General features: G+C 53.4%; 6 protein-coding genes across 6 annotated transcripts; 5 read left to right on the forward strand and 1 right to left on the reverse strand.

Annotated features, from left to right (window-relative positions):
* Positions 1-1958: 1958 nt before the first annotated feature.
* NCS54_00078800 (Glyco-trans-2-like domain-containing protein) lies at positions 1959-4065 on the forward strand (the record flags this gene model as incomplete). Its single annotated transcript, XM_053146427.1, has 3 exons — positions 1959-2537; positions 2641-2866; positions 2933-4065. 3 exons carry the CDS (start codon positions 1959-1961, stop codon positions 4063-4065), a joined length of 1938 nt encoding a protein of 645 aa, XP_053002402.1.
* Positions 4066-4873: 808 nt separating this feature from the next.
* Positions 4874-5688, forward strand: NCS54_00078900 (DJ-1 protein-PfpI domain-containing protein; the record flags this gene model as incomplete). The annotated part of the gene is made up of 2 exons (XM_053146428.1): positions 4874-5411; positions 5468-5688. The coding sequence occupies 2 exons, from the start codon at positions 4874-4876 to the stop codon at positions 5686-5688; spliced, it is 759 nt and encodes a 252-aa protein (XP_053002403.1).
* Positions 5689-6340: 652 nt separating this feature from the next.
* Positions 6341-8003, forward strand: NCS54_00079000 (FK506-binding protein; the record flags this gene model as incomplete). The annotated part of the gene is made up of 4 exons (XM_053146429.1): positions 6341-6427; positions 6567-7043; positions 7102-7744; positions 7798-8003. The coding sequence occupies 4 exons, from the start codon at positions 6341-6343 to the stop codon at positions 8001-8003; spliced, it is 1413 nt and encodes a 470-aa protein (XP_053002404.1).
* A 941-nt stretch (positions 8004-8944) lies between these two features.
* On the forward strand, positions 8945-11537 carry NCS54_00079100 (Hypothetical protein; the record flags this gene model as incomplete). The annotated part of the gene is made up of 5 exons (XM_053146430.1): positions 8945-9026; positions 9083-10022; positions 10079-10645; positions 10673-10760; positions 10818-11537. The coding sequence occupies 5 exons, from the start codon at positions 8945-8947 to the stop codon at positions 11535-11537; spliced, it is 2397 nt and encodes a 798-aa protein (XP_053002405.1).
* Positions 11538-11766: 229 nt separating this feature from the next.
* On the reverse strand, positions 11767-13499 carry NCS54_00079200 (Endo/exonuclease/phosphatase domain-containing protein; the record flags this gene model as incomplete). The annotated part of the gene is made up of 2 exons (XM_053146431.1): positions 11767-12903; positions 13011-13499. The coding sequence occupies 2 exons, from the start codon at positions 13497-13499 to the stop codon at positions 11767-11769; spliced, it is 1626 nt and encodes a 541-aa protein (XP_053002406.1).
* A 1359-nt stretch (positions 13500-14858) lies between these two features.
* On the forward strand, positions 14859-15609 carry NCS54_00079300 (ABM domain-containing protein; the record flags this gene model as incomplete). The annotated part of the gene is made up of 3 exons (XM_053146432.1): positions 14859-15423; positions 15474-15526; positions 15583-15609. 3 exons carry the CDS (start codon positions 14859-14861, stop codon positions 15607-15609), a joined length of 645 nt encoding a protein of 214 aa, XP_053002407.1.
* Between the last annotated feature and the right edge of the window lie 495 nt (positions 15610-16104).

Raw genomic sequence — 16104 nt, forward strand, 5'->3', positions numbered from 1 at the left:
AGCTTAGGAGCTTGTCGCTACTCCCTCCCGCTCCGCCAAATTTGAGCCCATGGCCCAACGGTTACATGGCTTTGACGGACCAAGAGCCAGTGGTAGACACGCGTGTTGTGGCAATGCATTGCGATTGACGAGCGATGTCTCGGCAACCAGAGCGGTCCCAAGGCGGCGTCACAGCGGCCACACACTGGCTACCAAATCGAATGAGCCTCGTGGACACAACCTCGAGCCAGTGAAAGACGGCTGCTTATCAACGTTTTCGAGCAGACGCAGACCAAGGGCCAGTGCCATGTCACTCGTGATCTGTGTTTGATTAGGATCGTGGGTGCTGGGGAATGCGTCCATTCCTGAATGTGAAGTTGATCAAGATGGTGATTTTGGAGCAACGGGACTCCATACGATCGGCTGATTGGCTATGCCATAATGTTCAACAGGTGACGAAGCGACGGCCCCAGGTCAGACAGGCGCGTGAGCGGTCGAGTGCTATCACAAGTCGACAGCAGGGAAGGGTTCAACATGGCCAGCCCGATTATCGCCTATCTCCATTATCTGGATGTCGGCGAAACGCTGCCCAACGAGCCCCTTCGCCATCTAGCCAAGGAAAGAATTCGAAAAAAAAAAAAACCCTTGATCCGATCTTCCTAGAGGGAGCACAGAGCAAAGGCTGGCAGTTCGTTTCCGAAAGTCAATGCGAATATTATGCCTATCCGAAACCCACATGGGTCGAGACTCCACATGGGAAATCCAGATTCTGCTAGGCCTTGACGTCCGAGGGAAAAGCCAAAAGGGGAAATTCGATGTACGTCGATCTATACAACACAATCTACACTCCGTGGCCATGCAAATTTTAGCTGCCCACCTTGTCTAGGCACAATAATGTGCTTGGCTTGCGGACATGAGCACATTGGTCAGCTCCACGTCATCTCATCCAAATGTCTGTGTGGTTTTCTTTGAAGTTGGAGGTTGAGACTTGGTTCGAACAAGGACCTGACAACCCCAGCTTGGATCTGGGTTCGCGCATCTTTTGGACAGGGCTTGGGGGACCCTGTGCAACACATCTCGAATCATGGGCCTCTACTTGTCTGTGACTGGTCGAAATGAGCAGCTTCCGGCTTTTCTCAAGGAAGGGAAACACATAATTTCAAGGATTCTCCAGCCACACTTTGTTCATCCTCCACCATGGACTGTTTGTTCTGCTAGCCAAGTATCAGAGGTCTACTACTCGGTACTTTGGCCTTTAACGCTGGCATTGGCTCGTCGGTGTACCTCTTATATTGCTCAGAACGAGATCGGCTTAACCATGAGATAGGGCATGGTTCTGTTATTCATAGCGGAAGCACATTTGATCATGGGTTGGGAATCCCCCGTCCCACCGCCCTGCTTGGTTATCGCCAAGCAAGGTTAGGAGCTCAAGGCTACAGTACTGCCGTGTGCATGGAGCATGAGCTGGGAGGTAACCATACCCCCGCGTGGTATAGTGTGAATCCGCATGGAGTACCTTGGTGGTGAGGATGTCTTGGCTTGACTGTTGTCTCCTCTAGTGTTGGACCCTTGGATGCTCGCTTTGCCGATAACTCGACGCCGCCTCCCCGTTCTCACCTTCTCCTTTCCTCACTAATATTGGCTTCCCCGTAGTAGCTCACTCATTGGAGGTTCTGTGTTGTCTGACGTCGTCAAGCTCAGCCTTGCAGGTGCACGCGAGGACACCAGCACCGAGCTTCCCCGAGCTGCACCGGTCCCAGATTTCTTCATCTCCTCCCTTGTTCTTTCCACTTCTTCCTCTTGCTCTCACCGCGGGACTTCCTCTTGTTGCTCTGTGAAAAGTTGTGAGAACCCATCCTCCTTTCCCTTCCCTTCTCCTCGTTGTCGTCTATCCACAAGCTGCCTCTTTGGCAGTTGGAGCCTTTTCGGCGCTCTTCAACCTCTCCCATCGAGCGCGCTCCTGCGCTCTTGTCTCGAAAATGTCTCTCTTCACTTGGTGCGCTCAACGCGCCGGTGGTCTGAGTATGATCGTTTTGATTGCGCTCTGCTACTGGGTCATATCGCGCGAGTCGGTCACTGAGCAGCATCGATACAAGTATGAGCAACCCAACAACCAGGGCACGTATTACTCGTCTACGTCTACGAAGGGCGCGGGCATTTGGACCTACGTCTTCTCATACTATTGCCTCCTTATCCATGTCCTGGTCTGCGTCTTTCCTCTCCGCGCGTGCTGGACTGTCTGGACCCTCACGCAATCGTTGAAGCGCGCGGCGCAGAGCCATTCGCTCCTTGACCTGAAGAAGCTCGCCTCGCGCCGCGACTCGTACACGTCAGTATCGAGCTCAGAGACCCTCATCTCTAGCCACAATGGCGGGTGCTCCTCGACCACTAGCGAGGCCGGGGATATTGACCCTGAGCTTTACACAGACGGCGTGTCTGGGGCTGGTGACAATGTTATCCACGCCATCGTCATTCCCAACTACAAGGAAGAGCACGACACCCTCAAAGAGACGCTCGAGGTTTTGGCTTCTCACCCTCAGGCGCAGGACTCGTATGATGTGAGTTTTCTCCTTTGCCGCTGTCAGCTGCCTCGTTTTCTATGATCCAGAGCCACGATGCTTTCTCTTATGTCCTAAGCGGCTAACCTTTTGTTTCCCCCAGGTATATCTCGGAATGGAGCAGCGCGAGGCCAATGCCGAAGGCAAGGCCTTGGGTCTGATTCAGGAGTTTGCCAAAAAGTTCCGGTCAATCGACTTTACGCTTCATCCATCAGACATCCCTGGTGAAGCAGCAGGAAAGGGTAGCAACATTGGTTGGGCTGCGCGCAAGCTAAGCGAAAAGTACTCAATGGGAGTGAGGAGGAACGTCATTATCACAGGAATCGATGGTGAGATCCGCCCCATGAAGCCCCTTTAACTGCAGAGACCCTTACTAACTCAGTTTGTGCATCCAGCCGACAGCCACCTCTCCTCCGGCTACTTTACAATTCTCACCAACATGCACTTGTCCTACCCTGAGACTGCGTTGACGACGGTGTATTCGGCTCCTGTCATTTTCGACCGCAACGCACACGCGGTTCCCGCCCTTGTCCGCGTGGCTGACATTCTCTGGTGTGCTGCTGGCATGTCAGGCCTCTACCCTGGCTCTACCATCTCCCCTCCCACATCTGTCTACTCCCTCCCCTTGGATCTGGTTGATCGTGTGGGTGGGTGGGATTGTGGCAGCGAAGCCATCGGCGAAGATCTTCACATGTACATCAAGTGTTTCTTCACTCTCAATGGCAACTTGACTAGTCGCGTCATCCACAGCCCCGTCAGCCAGAGCAACGTCACTGGTGGAGGCAGCACCTTGGGCGACGTCCGAGCCCGGTACAAGCAGGCCCTCCGTCACATGTGGGGAGCTCTCGACACTGGTTTCGCACTTCGCAGCCTGGTTGAGATGTGGCAGGACCGAAAGCAGACTTCTCGAACATATCAACCCCTTCACTGCACTTTCGCCGATGCCAACAGCCTCGCCATCCATGAGAGCCAGCTTGGAAGTGAGGGCAATGACCAGCCATGTGAGAACGGCATCTTCTCAGACATCACCAAGGACACTATCAAGGAACCGCACTGGGAACACGTCTTCTACATGATGCATCGGCTTTTTGAAGCGCATTTCCTCCCTGTTCACATGGCTGTCTTGGTGCTGGCCTCGACTATCTATGTCAAACTTACAGAAGGCAATGAAGATCCCCATGACCTTGCTTGGATTTTCAGCTGGTGCAACGTAATCCGCATTTTTGGCTTCTTTCAGATCAGCATCTACGTCTTCCTATATGAGAGCTTCCACCGGGTCGGCGTGGCAAGCCGCGAGAGGGAGATGGTCAAGGCGGGATTGGCCAGCGAGATGAACTTCTCTCGGCGATCTCTTGGAAAGAACTGGGTTGACTACCTTGTCATTCCCGTTGTTGCTCCCCTGTACGGCACCATCCCCAGCGCCCAGGCCCTGATCTGCCAGCTGTGGGCTCAAGATTTGGTCTACACTGTAAGCAAGAAGGCAACACGACGACAAATACCGATCGTGAGGGTGGACGAAATGGCTTAGAGGATGAGATAAGCAGCATCAAATAATGAAGAGGACTCGGATGTTGCATGAAGAGACTTTCGATGACCGTGAGATGAGCGACGATGGATAGCGCGACGGCAGGGGCACCTGTATCGCATGGCATAATGACTTGGTTATTTGTGTGGGTAGACTTGATAAAGGCATGATTAGGAGTTGATGATCTCTTTCTGAGAGGCTCATCCGGAGTTCAAGGCACAGAACAGGCATGTAGGCATTTCAGGGTGTTCGCATAGAAAGCCTCTTGGTTTTGAGGCGAGAGAGGTATAGATGGATTAATGAATGGTACTCCAACTTATTTATCACCCTATACATTAATAACTGATCTGATTGCACACGCCTAGGTAGTGAACATTGCTTCAACAACCGCCTGGTATGACAGCACTCGAGAACAGCAATACATGAAGTGTGTCTCATGATGGTGGAGCATGGATCGGAGGTTGCTCGAGGTGAGTGGAGCTTGTCGGCGCCGACTTGACATTGAACTTCCGTAGTGCTTCGGATGTTAAGCCAAGTCAGCCAATCACAGCAACGCCAAGAGACGAATTCAGCACTTGAAGAATCGAGACTTGCAACCACTCCAACCTCTACATGCCGAGTTGATTCCAGGACGAAGCGGATCGGAGTATAAGAGGTCAGGAGACGCGTCAGTAATTTGAATCAAGAAGCCCGAGTATATAATACAATAATCTGGTTCTGTGTCCTGCTATTGAAATTCTCAACCATCATTGCCCCATTACGACTTGTCAACTGGCAAGTAAATAAGTCTGGAGAGATATCAACTACAGCCATGGCATCCAAACAGCTACGAATCGGCGTCTTCATCCCCACAGGCGCACAGTTCCTCGACGTTGCGACTGTCGATGTGCTCGCCTCCATGTCCAAGGAGTACCTTGGCGGGCTTCCCCACCTCCCGGCGCACATCGCCGAACTGGCACCAAGCACCAAGATCATCTACATCACATCGCCGGAGCTCTTCCCGGACGTGCCCTTAACAGCCGACCTTTCGATCCGGGCAACGCACACCTTTGAGGACGAGGCCGTGGCGCCAGGCAAGCTGGACATTGTTGTTGTGCCTGGGCCGGACCCGAGCGCCACGTTTGGGGATGGCGCGACCAAGTGGCTGAGGGATCAGTTTCACGTCAAGGGTGTAGATGTCTTGAGCGTCTGTACGGGCGTGTTCCTCTGCGGCGCGGCGGGCATCTTGGACGGCAAGACCGTGAGTGGACCGAGAGGGTTGCAGAATGAGATGGTCAAGAGACATCCAAAGGTGAAGCTGGTGGGAGAAAAGTACCGATGGGTTCAAGACGGCAACCTATGGTCAAGTGGTAAGTTTTGATCAAGTCTACCCAAATCACGACGCTCGGCTAATGCAATCTCTCAGGCGGCGTGACCAACGGCAACGACCTCATGGCTGCGTACGCCCGTGCGAGCACAAAGCACTGGCCTGGCCCCGTAGCCGAGATGGGCGCCATGTTGACCGACGTGGGTGATCGATCTCAGATCTATGGCGAGGGACAGAACAGGTTCGTGCTGGGAGTGGCTTGGCAGATTGTCAAGGCGTGGTTCATGAGCTTGGGGAAGGGCAAGGCGAAGGCGAGCTAGAAGAGGACAGCGCAGTGTTTGATCAAGGAGGGTAACTTGGCACGTGTTAATTAGTGAGTTTCTTGAATATCATTGTTGCATTTAATAATCTGGGTTGTCAATGGATACCTAGGTAGAGATCGGTGGATGAGTTGACTCCATCAGGAGCTCACCATGTCCATCTCCAGGCTTGAAAAGACGTCGGCGGCTCCGAGCATTCGTTGCTTGACTCGGTAGCAGGCCACAATGGGCTGAGAAGTACGTACTCGGTTCGTAACTGACCGTCTTTTTGTTAGCTTCAGAGTGTTCGTCTGTTCCATCCGTGGTGGAAACTTGCAGCGGGAAAATCTGCACTGCAGCGGAGACCATCTGGTTGCTGAGACAGCGACCGCCCCGTCGCGATAAGGACCTTATCGCGGCCTCTGATTGGTGCTTTCTGTTTTGCGCGGTGGGGTTGCCTGCTCGTCCCCAAAAAAAAATTTCGAGCTCTCTTCTAACAGTTGCTTCTCGACTTCTTCTTCGTCCGTCGTGAACGAGAACCTCTTCAACTTCCATCCATCTCAACCAACCCTCTTCTCTCTCCTGCTTCTCTGCGAGGTTCATCCCTTCGTTCACGATTTCTTCATCCACCGTATTCATTTCATCAACGAACTCCTAATATCCCATATCCAAGATGTCTGCTGTTCCTGGTCCCGTCTACGGCCTCGAGGTCCCGCCTGGCGAGATCTTGATTCCTGCCGCCATGGAGTTTCCTGCCTCTGTGAGTTGCCGTCCTGCCTCCTACGACGCGGCTGGTTCGATGCGATGCAATGCGCTGGCTTGTTTTGGCTTGTCGCGACACTTGCGACACCGTCGCTTCGCCCTTTGGAGCTCGACTTGCTAACCGTGAAAAATTGCAGTTCCGCATCACAATGGCTGCCGTGGATCCCACCCAGGAGCCCGAGGCTGATGGTGAGGGCAACGTTCCCGCCGTTCCTCGCTCCACCCTCCGACTCGTCAAGCGAGCCTTCCCCGGTCTTGATGACGAGGACGAGGACGATGAGGTTGATGACGAGTACCTGAGGGCCCTCCTCGCCGGAGAGGACGATGAGTCTGATTCCGACGAGGAGGCCAACGGTGGCCCCAGCGACCCCGCCAAGTCCAAGAAGCAGAAGCAGGCCGAAGCCATCAAGAAGCTCATCGAGTCCGCCCAGGCCGAGTCTGACGAGGATGAGGAGATGGAGGATGCCAAGCCCAAGAGCAAGGGCAAGGATAAGGGCAAGGGCAAGGCCGTCGAGGAGGACTCTGATGAGGATGATGAGGACGACGACAGCGACCTCGATAGCGAGGGCGCCGACCTTGAGAACTTTGTCATTTGCACTCTCGACACCGAGCGAGTAAGTCAATTGTGTCCGGTGCTCTTCTGAACGCAGCCAGCTAACACCTACCCTCCAGAACTACCAGCAGCCTCTTGACATCACCGTTAACCACGGTGAGAAGGTCTTCTTCGTCGTTACCGGTACCCACACCGTTTACCTCACCGGTAACTACATCATGGATGACGATGATGATGAGGATGATGAGGATGAGGATGACTACGACCTTGACCCTGAGGAGCTCGACTACGAGCTTGGTGGCGAGGACAGCGATGAGAGCGACGAGCTTGACGGCCTTGAGGACCCCCGCATCCAGGAGATCGACTCTGATGAGGAGGAGGCTCCTAAGCTGGTGCCCGTCAAGAAGGGCAAGAACAAGCGCTCCGCTGAGGAGGCTACCGAGGGTCTTGATGAGCTTATGGCCAAGGACGATGCCAAGCTCTCCAAGAAGCAGCAGAAGAAGCTCAAGAACAACAAGGGCGAGGCTGTTGCCGCCGAGGACAAGAAGGACGCCAAGAAGGTTCAGTTCGCCAAGAACCTCGAGCAGGGCCCTACCGGCTCGACTGAGAAGGCCAAGCAGGCCAAGGCCACCCCCAGCGTCAAGGTTGTCCAGGGCGTCACCGTCGACGACCGAACCATTGGCAACGGCCGCACCGTCAAGAACGGCGACACTGTCGGTGTCCGATACATTGGCAAGCTCCAGAACGGCAAGCAGTTTGATGGTGAGTATCAGCTCGATTCGTGATCAGGATGTCATAGACTAACACATCGGTAGCCAACAAGAAGGGCAAGCCTTTCTCCTTCAAGGTCGGCAAGGGCCAGGTCATCAAGGGTTGGGACATTGGTGTCGTCGGCATGTCCATTGGCGGTGAGCGCCGCTTGACCATTCCCGCCCACCTTGCCTACGGCTCCCGAGGCCTTCCTGGCATCCCTGCCAACAGCACATTGACCTTTGACGTCAAGCTCCTCGAGATCAAGTGAGGGCGCGGATAGATGCCAAAGGCAAAATCCAGCGTCCGCTCGTCACGGGCCGCATGTACTAATACCCCTTCTGTGGCCCGGTGCCGAGTCTTGCGAGGAGTTGATGAGTACGGATTTGGCCGTGTTTCGTGGGACTTCCAAGTTCCCATCTACTGCTCGGCCAATGTCATGTTGCATGCTATGATGAGGAGCCCTAGACCTTTGCCTTCTGCGAAGAGCCGGTGTTTGTATAGAAGAACACACGGGGAGCAGCATCGGCGGCAAGCAGGGATGATGGGGCGAGGACCTGCATCGCATGGAATTGGCGTATGGCAAGAAAAGGGATCTTTTTGCGTTTGTTGCCCACAAGATGGTTAGGTAGTCTTGTGGTTTTCTAGTTAAAACGGATGGTTCGAGGGTTGGTTGTAAGGTTGTGCAAATACAGACTCTGATTTCTTTCTCTCTTACCCACCATGACTTTTCAAGTCTCAATTGCAAGTAAACATGTGCCTTGGTCCTTCTCATCTTGGACTTTGCATGTGTGCATTTAGTGATGCATGGCCTTGGTCGCGCCTTTCCTTTAGGGTGGTGATCTATAGCTCAGGAAGGCACCGCCTCATGATATCTTCAACTTTGGTTGTTCAACTCACTCAACCTTGTCCATCCACACACCATTAACTACAACGGTTTTGCACAATTGGTCGTAAGCTCGCGGCCAGGTTTTGTCTCTCTCTTTGCTAGATAATCCCATCTTTCTTTTCCCAGCAGCCCAATAATTCTAGCATTCAATCAACACTGGCTTTCAGCATCAGTTACCCTGCAGGATCATGGGCCCAAGTCTAGTCGAGAAAACAAGTCATCAACTACTACACTTTTCATCTGGTGAATCTGGGAATTCTCCTGGGCCATCTCCTCTAGGATCCGCCTAGAATGGGGAAGAGGATGGAGACGGGAAACACGTCATGGGCCTGCGCCGTACCGGTTCCAAAGTATGGAAAGACATTCGCGGTGTCATTAGGGCGATTGGGAGGAGCAGTCGCAGTGGTAAGGAGACCCAGCACCTGCTACTTTGCGACGTCATGCTCATCTGCCTTACGCAGGCCCCGAAGCTTCTGCAGATTCGAATATAGCCCCTGCGGACTCGACTAAAGCCTCTGTACTGACTAAAAATGCTATTCCACGCCACGCCGAGGAATCTTCCAAACGCACCCCTAAAGGCATAGGCGCCAAGGACCTCATTCGAAAGCTTAGGCTCAATCCTGCGGCCTTGGACTCCAATTCGACGCTCGTACAGCGAAGCCCTTTGAAGAGGGCACGGAGCTCGCTTCTGGTCTTGCACAGCGCCCACTCGAGCGACCTAGACACTCCACGTTCGTCTAGAGTAAGTGACAAGATATCAGCTGTGGGTGACAATTCGACAAGAAAGACGTCGATCGATTCCAGTTCCTCACAATGGAATAAGGAAACTGCCATTAGACGACACAGACGAAACCCGTGGACTCGGTCAAGTCCAGAAGGCCGCGCTCTCAGCACCATCCCCGAGGCTGGTGTTGTACAGGCTCGGCCCACTATCGCAACTGTCGAGAGAGCTTCCGCTGCCAAAATATTCCTCGAAACATACTTCAATGAGCTTCTCTACAAGCCCGATACCCGTGCTCTAAGGCGGCAATGTTTAGAATCTCAGTTGTGCCACTGTCTCTACTTGACCCCTGACCAGAAGGAGGTGATCCGGGCATCCAACGACTGCCAGGAGACGTGGCACTTGAGAGAGCTACGGGCGATGAAGTCCAGAGCTATCTCACCTGCTGGCAGAAAGGACGGTAACCCGTCTCCCGAAAACTACGAGCCACTGCAGATTTTGGGCAAGGGAAGCTTTGGAGTTGTCAGATTGGTACGTGAGAGGCCTGCTCCTGGACATGCTTTCCCAGGACAAGTCTATGCCATGAAAGTTATCCGAAAATCGGAAATGCTACGCAACAGCCAAGAAGGTCATCTGAGGGCCGAAAGGGACTTCTTGGTTGCTTCCGAGGGCTCACAATGGTTAGTGGCCTGAAAGCCCCGATTTGATAGTGACTGGCTAACCTGTACCTTGACAGGGCTGTTCCATTGATAGCCAGTTTTCAAGATGCTGCGAATCTTTATTTGGTTATGGAATACATGCCAGGAGGTGACTTTCTGGGACTACTCATTCGCCAGAATATCCTTCGGGAGCATGTTGCGCAGTTCTACATTGCCGAGATGATTCTTGCTGTGGAGGAGGCTCATCGCCTCAACTTTATCCATCGAGATATCAAGCCCGACAACTTTCTCATATCTGCGTCTAGTCACCTGAAGATATCCGACTTTGGGCTTGCGTTTGATGACCACTGGTCCCATGATGCTGCGTACTACAACAGTCATCGATATTCTCTCGTTCGGAGATTGGGGATCAATATCAACGGAGACGAGGCTGATCAGAAGAGCAGCAAAGACATTCTGAAGCAGTTCGAATGGTACCAGTCTCTTGTATCAGGACTGGACAGGCATGGAAAGTATCCCCTGGCAAAGGACGAGGACCTGCAGAGCCTCATCGGCTGGAGAAACCGGCATGGCAACCGCACTGCGGCGAGGTCGGTTGTTGGGACGAGCCAATACATGGCCCCGGAGGTTGTCCTTGGCCAGCAGTACGACGGGAGATGTGACTAGTAGAGCATCGGCATCATCCTGTATGAATGCCTCTACGGGCAGACACCCTTTTTGGCCGAGGAAGGGCGCAAGCAGACCAAACAAAACATTGTGGTGAGTGCGCCCAAACTCTGAGGAACTGCCTACAGCGTGAAACTGACAGAAAATTAGGAATTCAAGAATCACTTCTCGTTTCCGCATCGGCCTGCGGTTAGCGAAAAATGTAAAGATCTCATCTGCCGCTTGATACAGGAGAAGGAGTACCGGCTTTGCTCGAGAAAGTATCAGATGAAATATCGTGCCCCGTTCGACGGCACTCGTTCTACAGGGTATGTCGGACGTTATGTCTTTGCCAACGATGCAGAAGACATCAAGGCGCATAGGTGGTTCAGGAATATCCCATGGGATCGGTTGCAGTCCATGCCGCCCCCCTTCACTCCGCACCTACAGGGTGACGATGACGCTCACTACTTCGACGAGTCGGAGCCCTTCGAAGACTGGTCTGAGTCAATGCCCTCGGGCGTGTTCCTGAATTCGGAGGACGTGAGAACCCTACTCTGTGGGTTCGAGACTCATGTTCAAGAGAAGGCCATGGAGCTTGTCAAGACACCTTTTGACGCAGCCAAACTTCGAGGTATCGACCGCGATCTCGATGCCTCCAAAGAGCTCCAACCCAACGAAAAGCTTGCGCTGAAGCAGTTTGTGAGATTCTATGGCCACAAGGAGCGCAGGCGGCCACGGGACATGCTTCTCCGAGACAAGGATACCAGAAAGACAGTCATGAAGATTCGAAGAGAGACGGCCTTCATAGGGTACACCTGGCGAAGGATGAGGCCTGGAGGATATATCGCCCTGAGACCGTCGGATTCAGGAAACGAGTTGGAACATTGATAGATAAGACCTCTTCTGGTGACGTAGGAGAAGAGTTGGTCACAGGTAGGGGCCAGAGCGAGAATTGGACTTGGGTAATCATTATTGGTATTATTATCATTAGAAATTATCAAGCAAGCTTTGCTTTAGTAGTAGTATACGCCGTGTTTTATCCTAAAATCCTTGCGTTCGTGAATCCTGAACCATAAAGTCATTAACAGGGTAATAATCCGATCAAAACATCGTTCCGTCATTGAGATGATTTAGGTCTTCGTCCAGGACTGTTCTGAGTCTCAGCCTCTGTCAAGGCGACGAGATCACCAGCTGCCACGGCCTTGGCATTGCGGATCTCCCATTCAAACTCCTTGAGGGCCCTGATCTCCCAGGAGAAGAAAAGGAGGGAGAGCAGACCGTCGACTACGCCAGCAGCTAAGCCCAAACTGCTGATGAGCATGAGGATGAAAGCGACGTAGTTTCCAGGGCTGAACCAGACAGCGACCAAACAGGCGAGCCAGACGAGAAGTGCAACAAAAAAGTGAACACCGCGCCAGTAGCGTTGGCGGATCTCACGGGCATGATACGACTGAATCATGGCCAAGACGTCGTCGTAACCAGACATGGGGAGAGAATCGTGATCCGGGAACCGGCCGTGATGGAGCTGGTCGTCAGGGTTGGGAGATCGACTGGCATCTGCAGAATGAGTGCTGCTAGCTGGGCTACTAGGAGCTAGGTATGCGCCAGTCTGGAGAGCAGCCGAGGGAGTTTCGACGCGAGGTCCAATTGGCCTTGAGATTGGCGAAGGGGTGTGTCGGGTGAGGGTCGCCTGAACAGCAAAATGATCCGAGAGCGAGCAATGGAGCTCAGGATGACGCTCGGTCATGGAGACGATGGCCGACTTGATGATCCATCCTGGAGTCGTGGCTGGAGCATCAGGTTCGACACCTGTAGAGGTGAATATGTAGTCGAGACGCTTGCCACGGGGATCGATAGCATCGGGCGACACATCGCAAGCTTGACCTGCCCTCAGACGGTTCTGCTGGTTCTTGGTCCACCGCCAGGTGTTGTAGACGGAATCACTAGTTGCGCCATTCTCGAGGAGGTTGAAGTCGGCGGTGGGAATCGGGCGGCGGCGAGCCTTCTCGGCGGGGTGGTGAGCAGGGCCGAGTGCGCTGTCAGGGTGGAGGACGCGCCAGACGTCGCGGACAGGGGCGTGTGAGGTGATAAGGCGGTGGGCGAGAGATAGGGGGAGCATGTTGAAGTCGCCCATAGCGACAACAAGATGACCGCGCTCAGCGGCGCCGCGAAGGAGCTTGGAGAGTTCCCATGCCTGGGCGGTACGGTGGCAGATGTAGGTGCTCTTGGGTTCAGGCTCGTAAGGGGCGTGAGTCTGCGCAAGCGATCGAGTCAGCTACTGATAGAATATTTGGAGGGGTCCAACAAGGCTGCAGAGACCAAAGGCCAGATGCGCCAAAGCCTGTACAATAAGAGACTTACATGCGTGTTGAAGACCTCAATAACGTCCTTTCTTCGGGGTCCATAGCGAATCTTGGCACATGCGACACCTTTACCAACATACCAGTCTCCTCTCCAGAAGGCAGTCGGGCGGCCGTTGAGGGGGTACTTGAACATGGTACTCTCCTCAATAGGCCAGCGACTGAGGATGGCTAGACCGCCACCAAAGGCGCCGCTGTGGTAGAATTTGCCATAGGGGAGAATCTGGCGAGTATGTCGGCGGATCGCCTGGTAATCCTCCTGAGTCCAGCACTCCTGTAGAGCTACGATATGAGGTATGGGGGCGAGAATGGCGAGCTGACGACCGATCTCGTCGAGCCGAGGCGCGCGGAGGGTCGAGATGTGAAGAAGACCCCAGCAGTTGAGAGTCAGGAGGTTGAGTTCGGTCGGGAGGCCCTGAGGATCCTCATCAGGGATGACGGTCGCGGTAGGCGTGGTGACATTTTCGGTGGTGTCGCTCGAGATGACCATGACGATAGTGGGATGTAGGCGAGATATTATGAAGACGAGTATTATTACCTAGAGGAGGGGAAGAAGAAAAGAAAAAAAGAATAGCGAGACTCGCAATAATGCGACGACGTGGTCGAAGAGAGGGAAAGTGGGAGGACGGCGCGCCTCGGCTCGGCTGATGATGGACCGGCAGGATATTAGTTAATTACGATGCTGAGCCAGACACCGTCAAATGGACGATCTCATCCGTCACTAGCGGCAGGCGCTAACAAGCGTTGAAAGAGATGACAATAAGCCGAGACAAGAAAGGAAAAAGAAACAAGACGATAAAAGGGAGCGAACTTCTCGATATGATTGTGTGGGGGAGGTTTGAAGCAAAAAAAAGAAAAAACATAATTGACTATTATTTACTGTGTATCACCCCCTGCGACTTCCCTGTTGCCTGGTTCTTTCCTTGCCCGTACTTGTTGTTTCGTACCCCTTCGTTCCTTCCTTCCAGTTCATCTCAGGTACGGCGTCCGGCGTGGTGGGGCCCATGCAAGTGGGGCCGACCATGCCGAGAGTGGCGCGGCCAGTTCCGGGGGGGTTTCTTCTAGTAATATCGAAGCCGTTCCGTTCTTGGCAGCTGTGCCGTACAGTACTCGTCTTGTAGGGCTATATTTGCCTTGATATCGATGAGCTGAATGAAACCACTGACCGATGAAACAGCATAGCTACACATACATGTTGTCCATCATATCCCGGACCTTTGTAGCATCATAGTTCATCCACTGAATTCCCCCTCCTCACACGCCCAAAGTAACATCCCATCCAAGCTTCTCGTGAACCAAACAGAGCTCTCCCGTCCAAGCTGTCCTTTTAGCTGAGCCGCCTTTCTGCGAGAGCGGGGAACAAAGCTTCCTTCCATACACACCCCTTGCAAGAAAAATCTCCGGCTTTCAACCCTCGCCATGCCACCATACAAACAAGGTCCTTCCCCCTCACCGAGCTTGACACACCACCCATCCAAGCATCACTTAGCTCGGGCATCATCGGTTCCCCTCATCTCGGAAGTTCGGGAACATTCTCGTAGAATCGTATTTGGAAATCGCCCACGTGAAACTCTCTCGTAGTCTCATGAGGGCACCTGTGGCAGCTCATTTACTTCATTACACGTCTCCCCGTAAATATATACAGCTTCGTGTGCCTCGATGAAACAGAACAGATGCCTTTGTGCTTCCCCAGTTGTTCAGCCTACGTTGCTTGATCGGCGTGTCACGTCATCTTATACGACTTGTCATCCATATCGACCCCCCCCAGCACCAGCTCCAAGCCTTACAACACCATCTACAACTCTTACGAACTAGGTTCTACTGGTTAACCCACCATCGGATAGTCATCATGGCCGCCATCTTCGAGTCGTTCCTAATCAAGTTCAAGCCCATCTTCGTAACTTCCCCTGACTCACCTCCCGCCGCCTTATCCTCCGTCACCGACCAGCTCAAGGCGATCCCAGGCGTCGAGTCCGTCCATCTAGGCCACCCGCTCGAGAAGCCCGACCACTGGGTCCTCGGCGTGCGCTGGGCCTCACGCGCCGCCCACGACGCCTTCATTTCGAGCTCCGCCGCAACGGAGTGGAAAGCCTCGCTGCGCGCCCTGCTGGCAGAGCATCCCATCGTCAGCCCTGCCGCCGAGTACACAGGCGATGTCGGCGCTGCACTTGCTGCTCCCATCACTGAGTTCTGCACGTGCTGGGGCGCAGACGAGAGCTTCACCGAGAACAATATGAAGCCCTTCGCTGAGGCTTGCGACGCCGGGGGCCTAGCGGGTTTCCATGGTCTGGCTTATGGCCAGTTTGTCCAGGCCGAGCATGAGAACCCATCGGTGATTCCTGGACTTGCTTCAAGATTGCTCCTAGGTTGGGATAGCAAGGAGGCCCATCTGCAGCACAAGAATGTTGGAAGTGGTAAGGAACGACATGCGCTTTGCTGAGTGGCACTGCTAATCTTGATTCAGTCATTGACGACAATGTATTCTACCTCCTTGCTCGGAACAAGAGTCTGGAGATGGTAAGACCTCTGCTCTCGCGCCCACATCATGAACAGGACTGACACGTACCATCTAGTACCATGTTCCCCTTCATGTAATCTAGTTCTCGAGATAAACATGCTCGAGTAGGCTTGCTGCGGCATCGCTCTCTGCTTTGATACCATGTGTAATTTGTATTATATCAACCACAAAAACAAAAACAATGAGATGAGACCAACCTGGGTATGCGTCACCAAAGGCCTTTTGCATCAGTGAATTAAAAAAAGAGTTACTCAAGTCAATGCGCCGTAAAAAAGCAGATACCTCGGGAGCTGTCAGTTATTACAGAGATGCTCCCGGCTCCCCTACCAAACATCCCGGTCTTGCTTGTTTGTTCGTCCCGATGAAATGCGAACCCATCCTTTGACACCATTTCTATGCCATTCCACCCTCCCTAGACCGTCCTGCTGCTTGCTGCTTTGAAGCCTGGCCTCAAGCACAATGCTATGCTTGCCGCGTGCGTATCGATCATCGTCCGTACGTCGTCCGTTGCGGGTATTCGATCTGGCCTTTCCGTACTCGAACCCGCTCCAAACCAACTCCCCAGCTCAGAATGTCA

Source organism: Fusarium falciforme, chromosome 1 (genome assembly GCF_026873545.1).
Source record: "Fusarium falciforme chromosome 1, complete sequence".
Classification (NCBI taxonomy): domain Eukaryota; kingdom Fungi; phylum Ascomycota; class Sordariomycetes; order Hypocreales; family Nectriaceae; genus Fusarium; species Fusarium falciforme.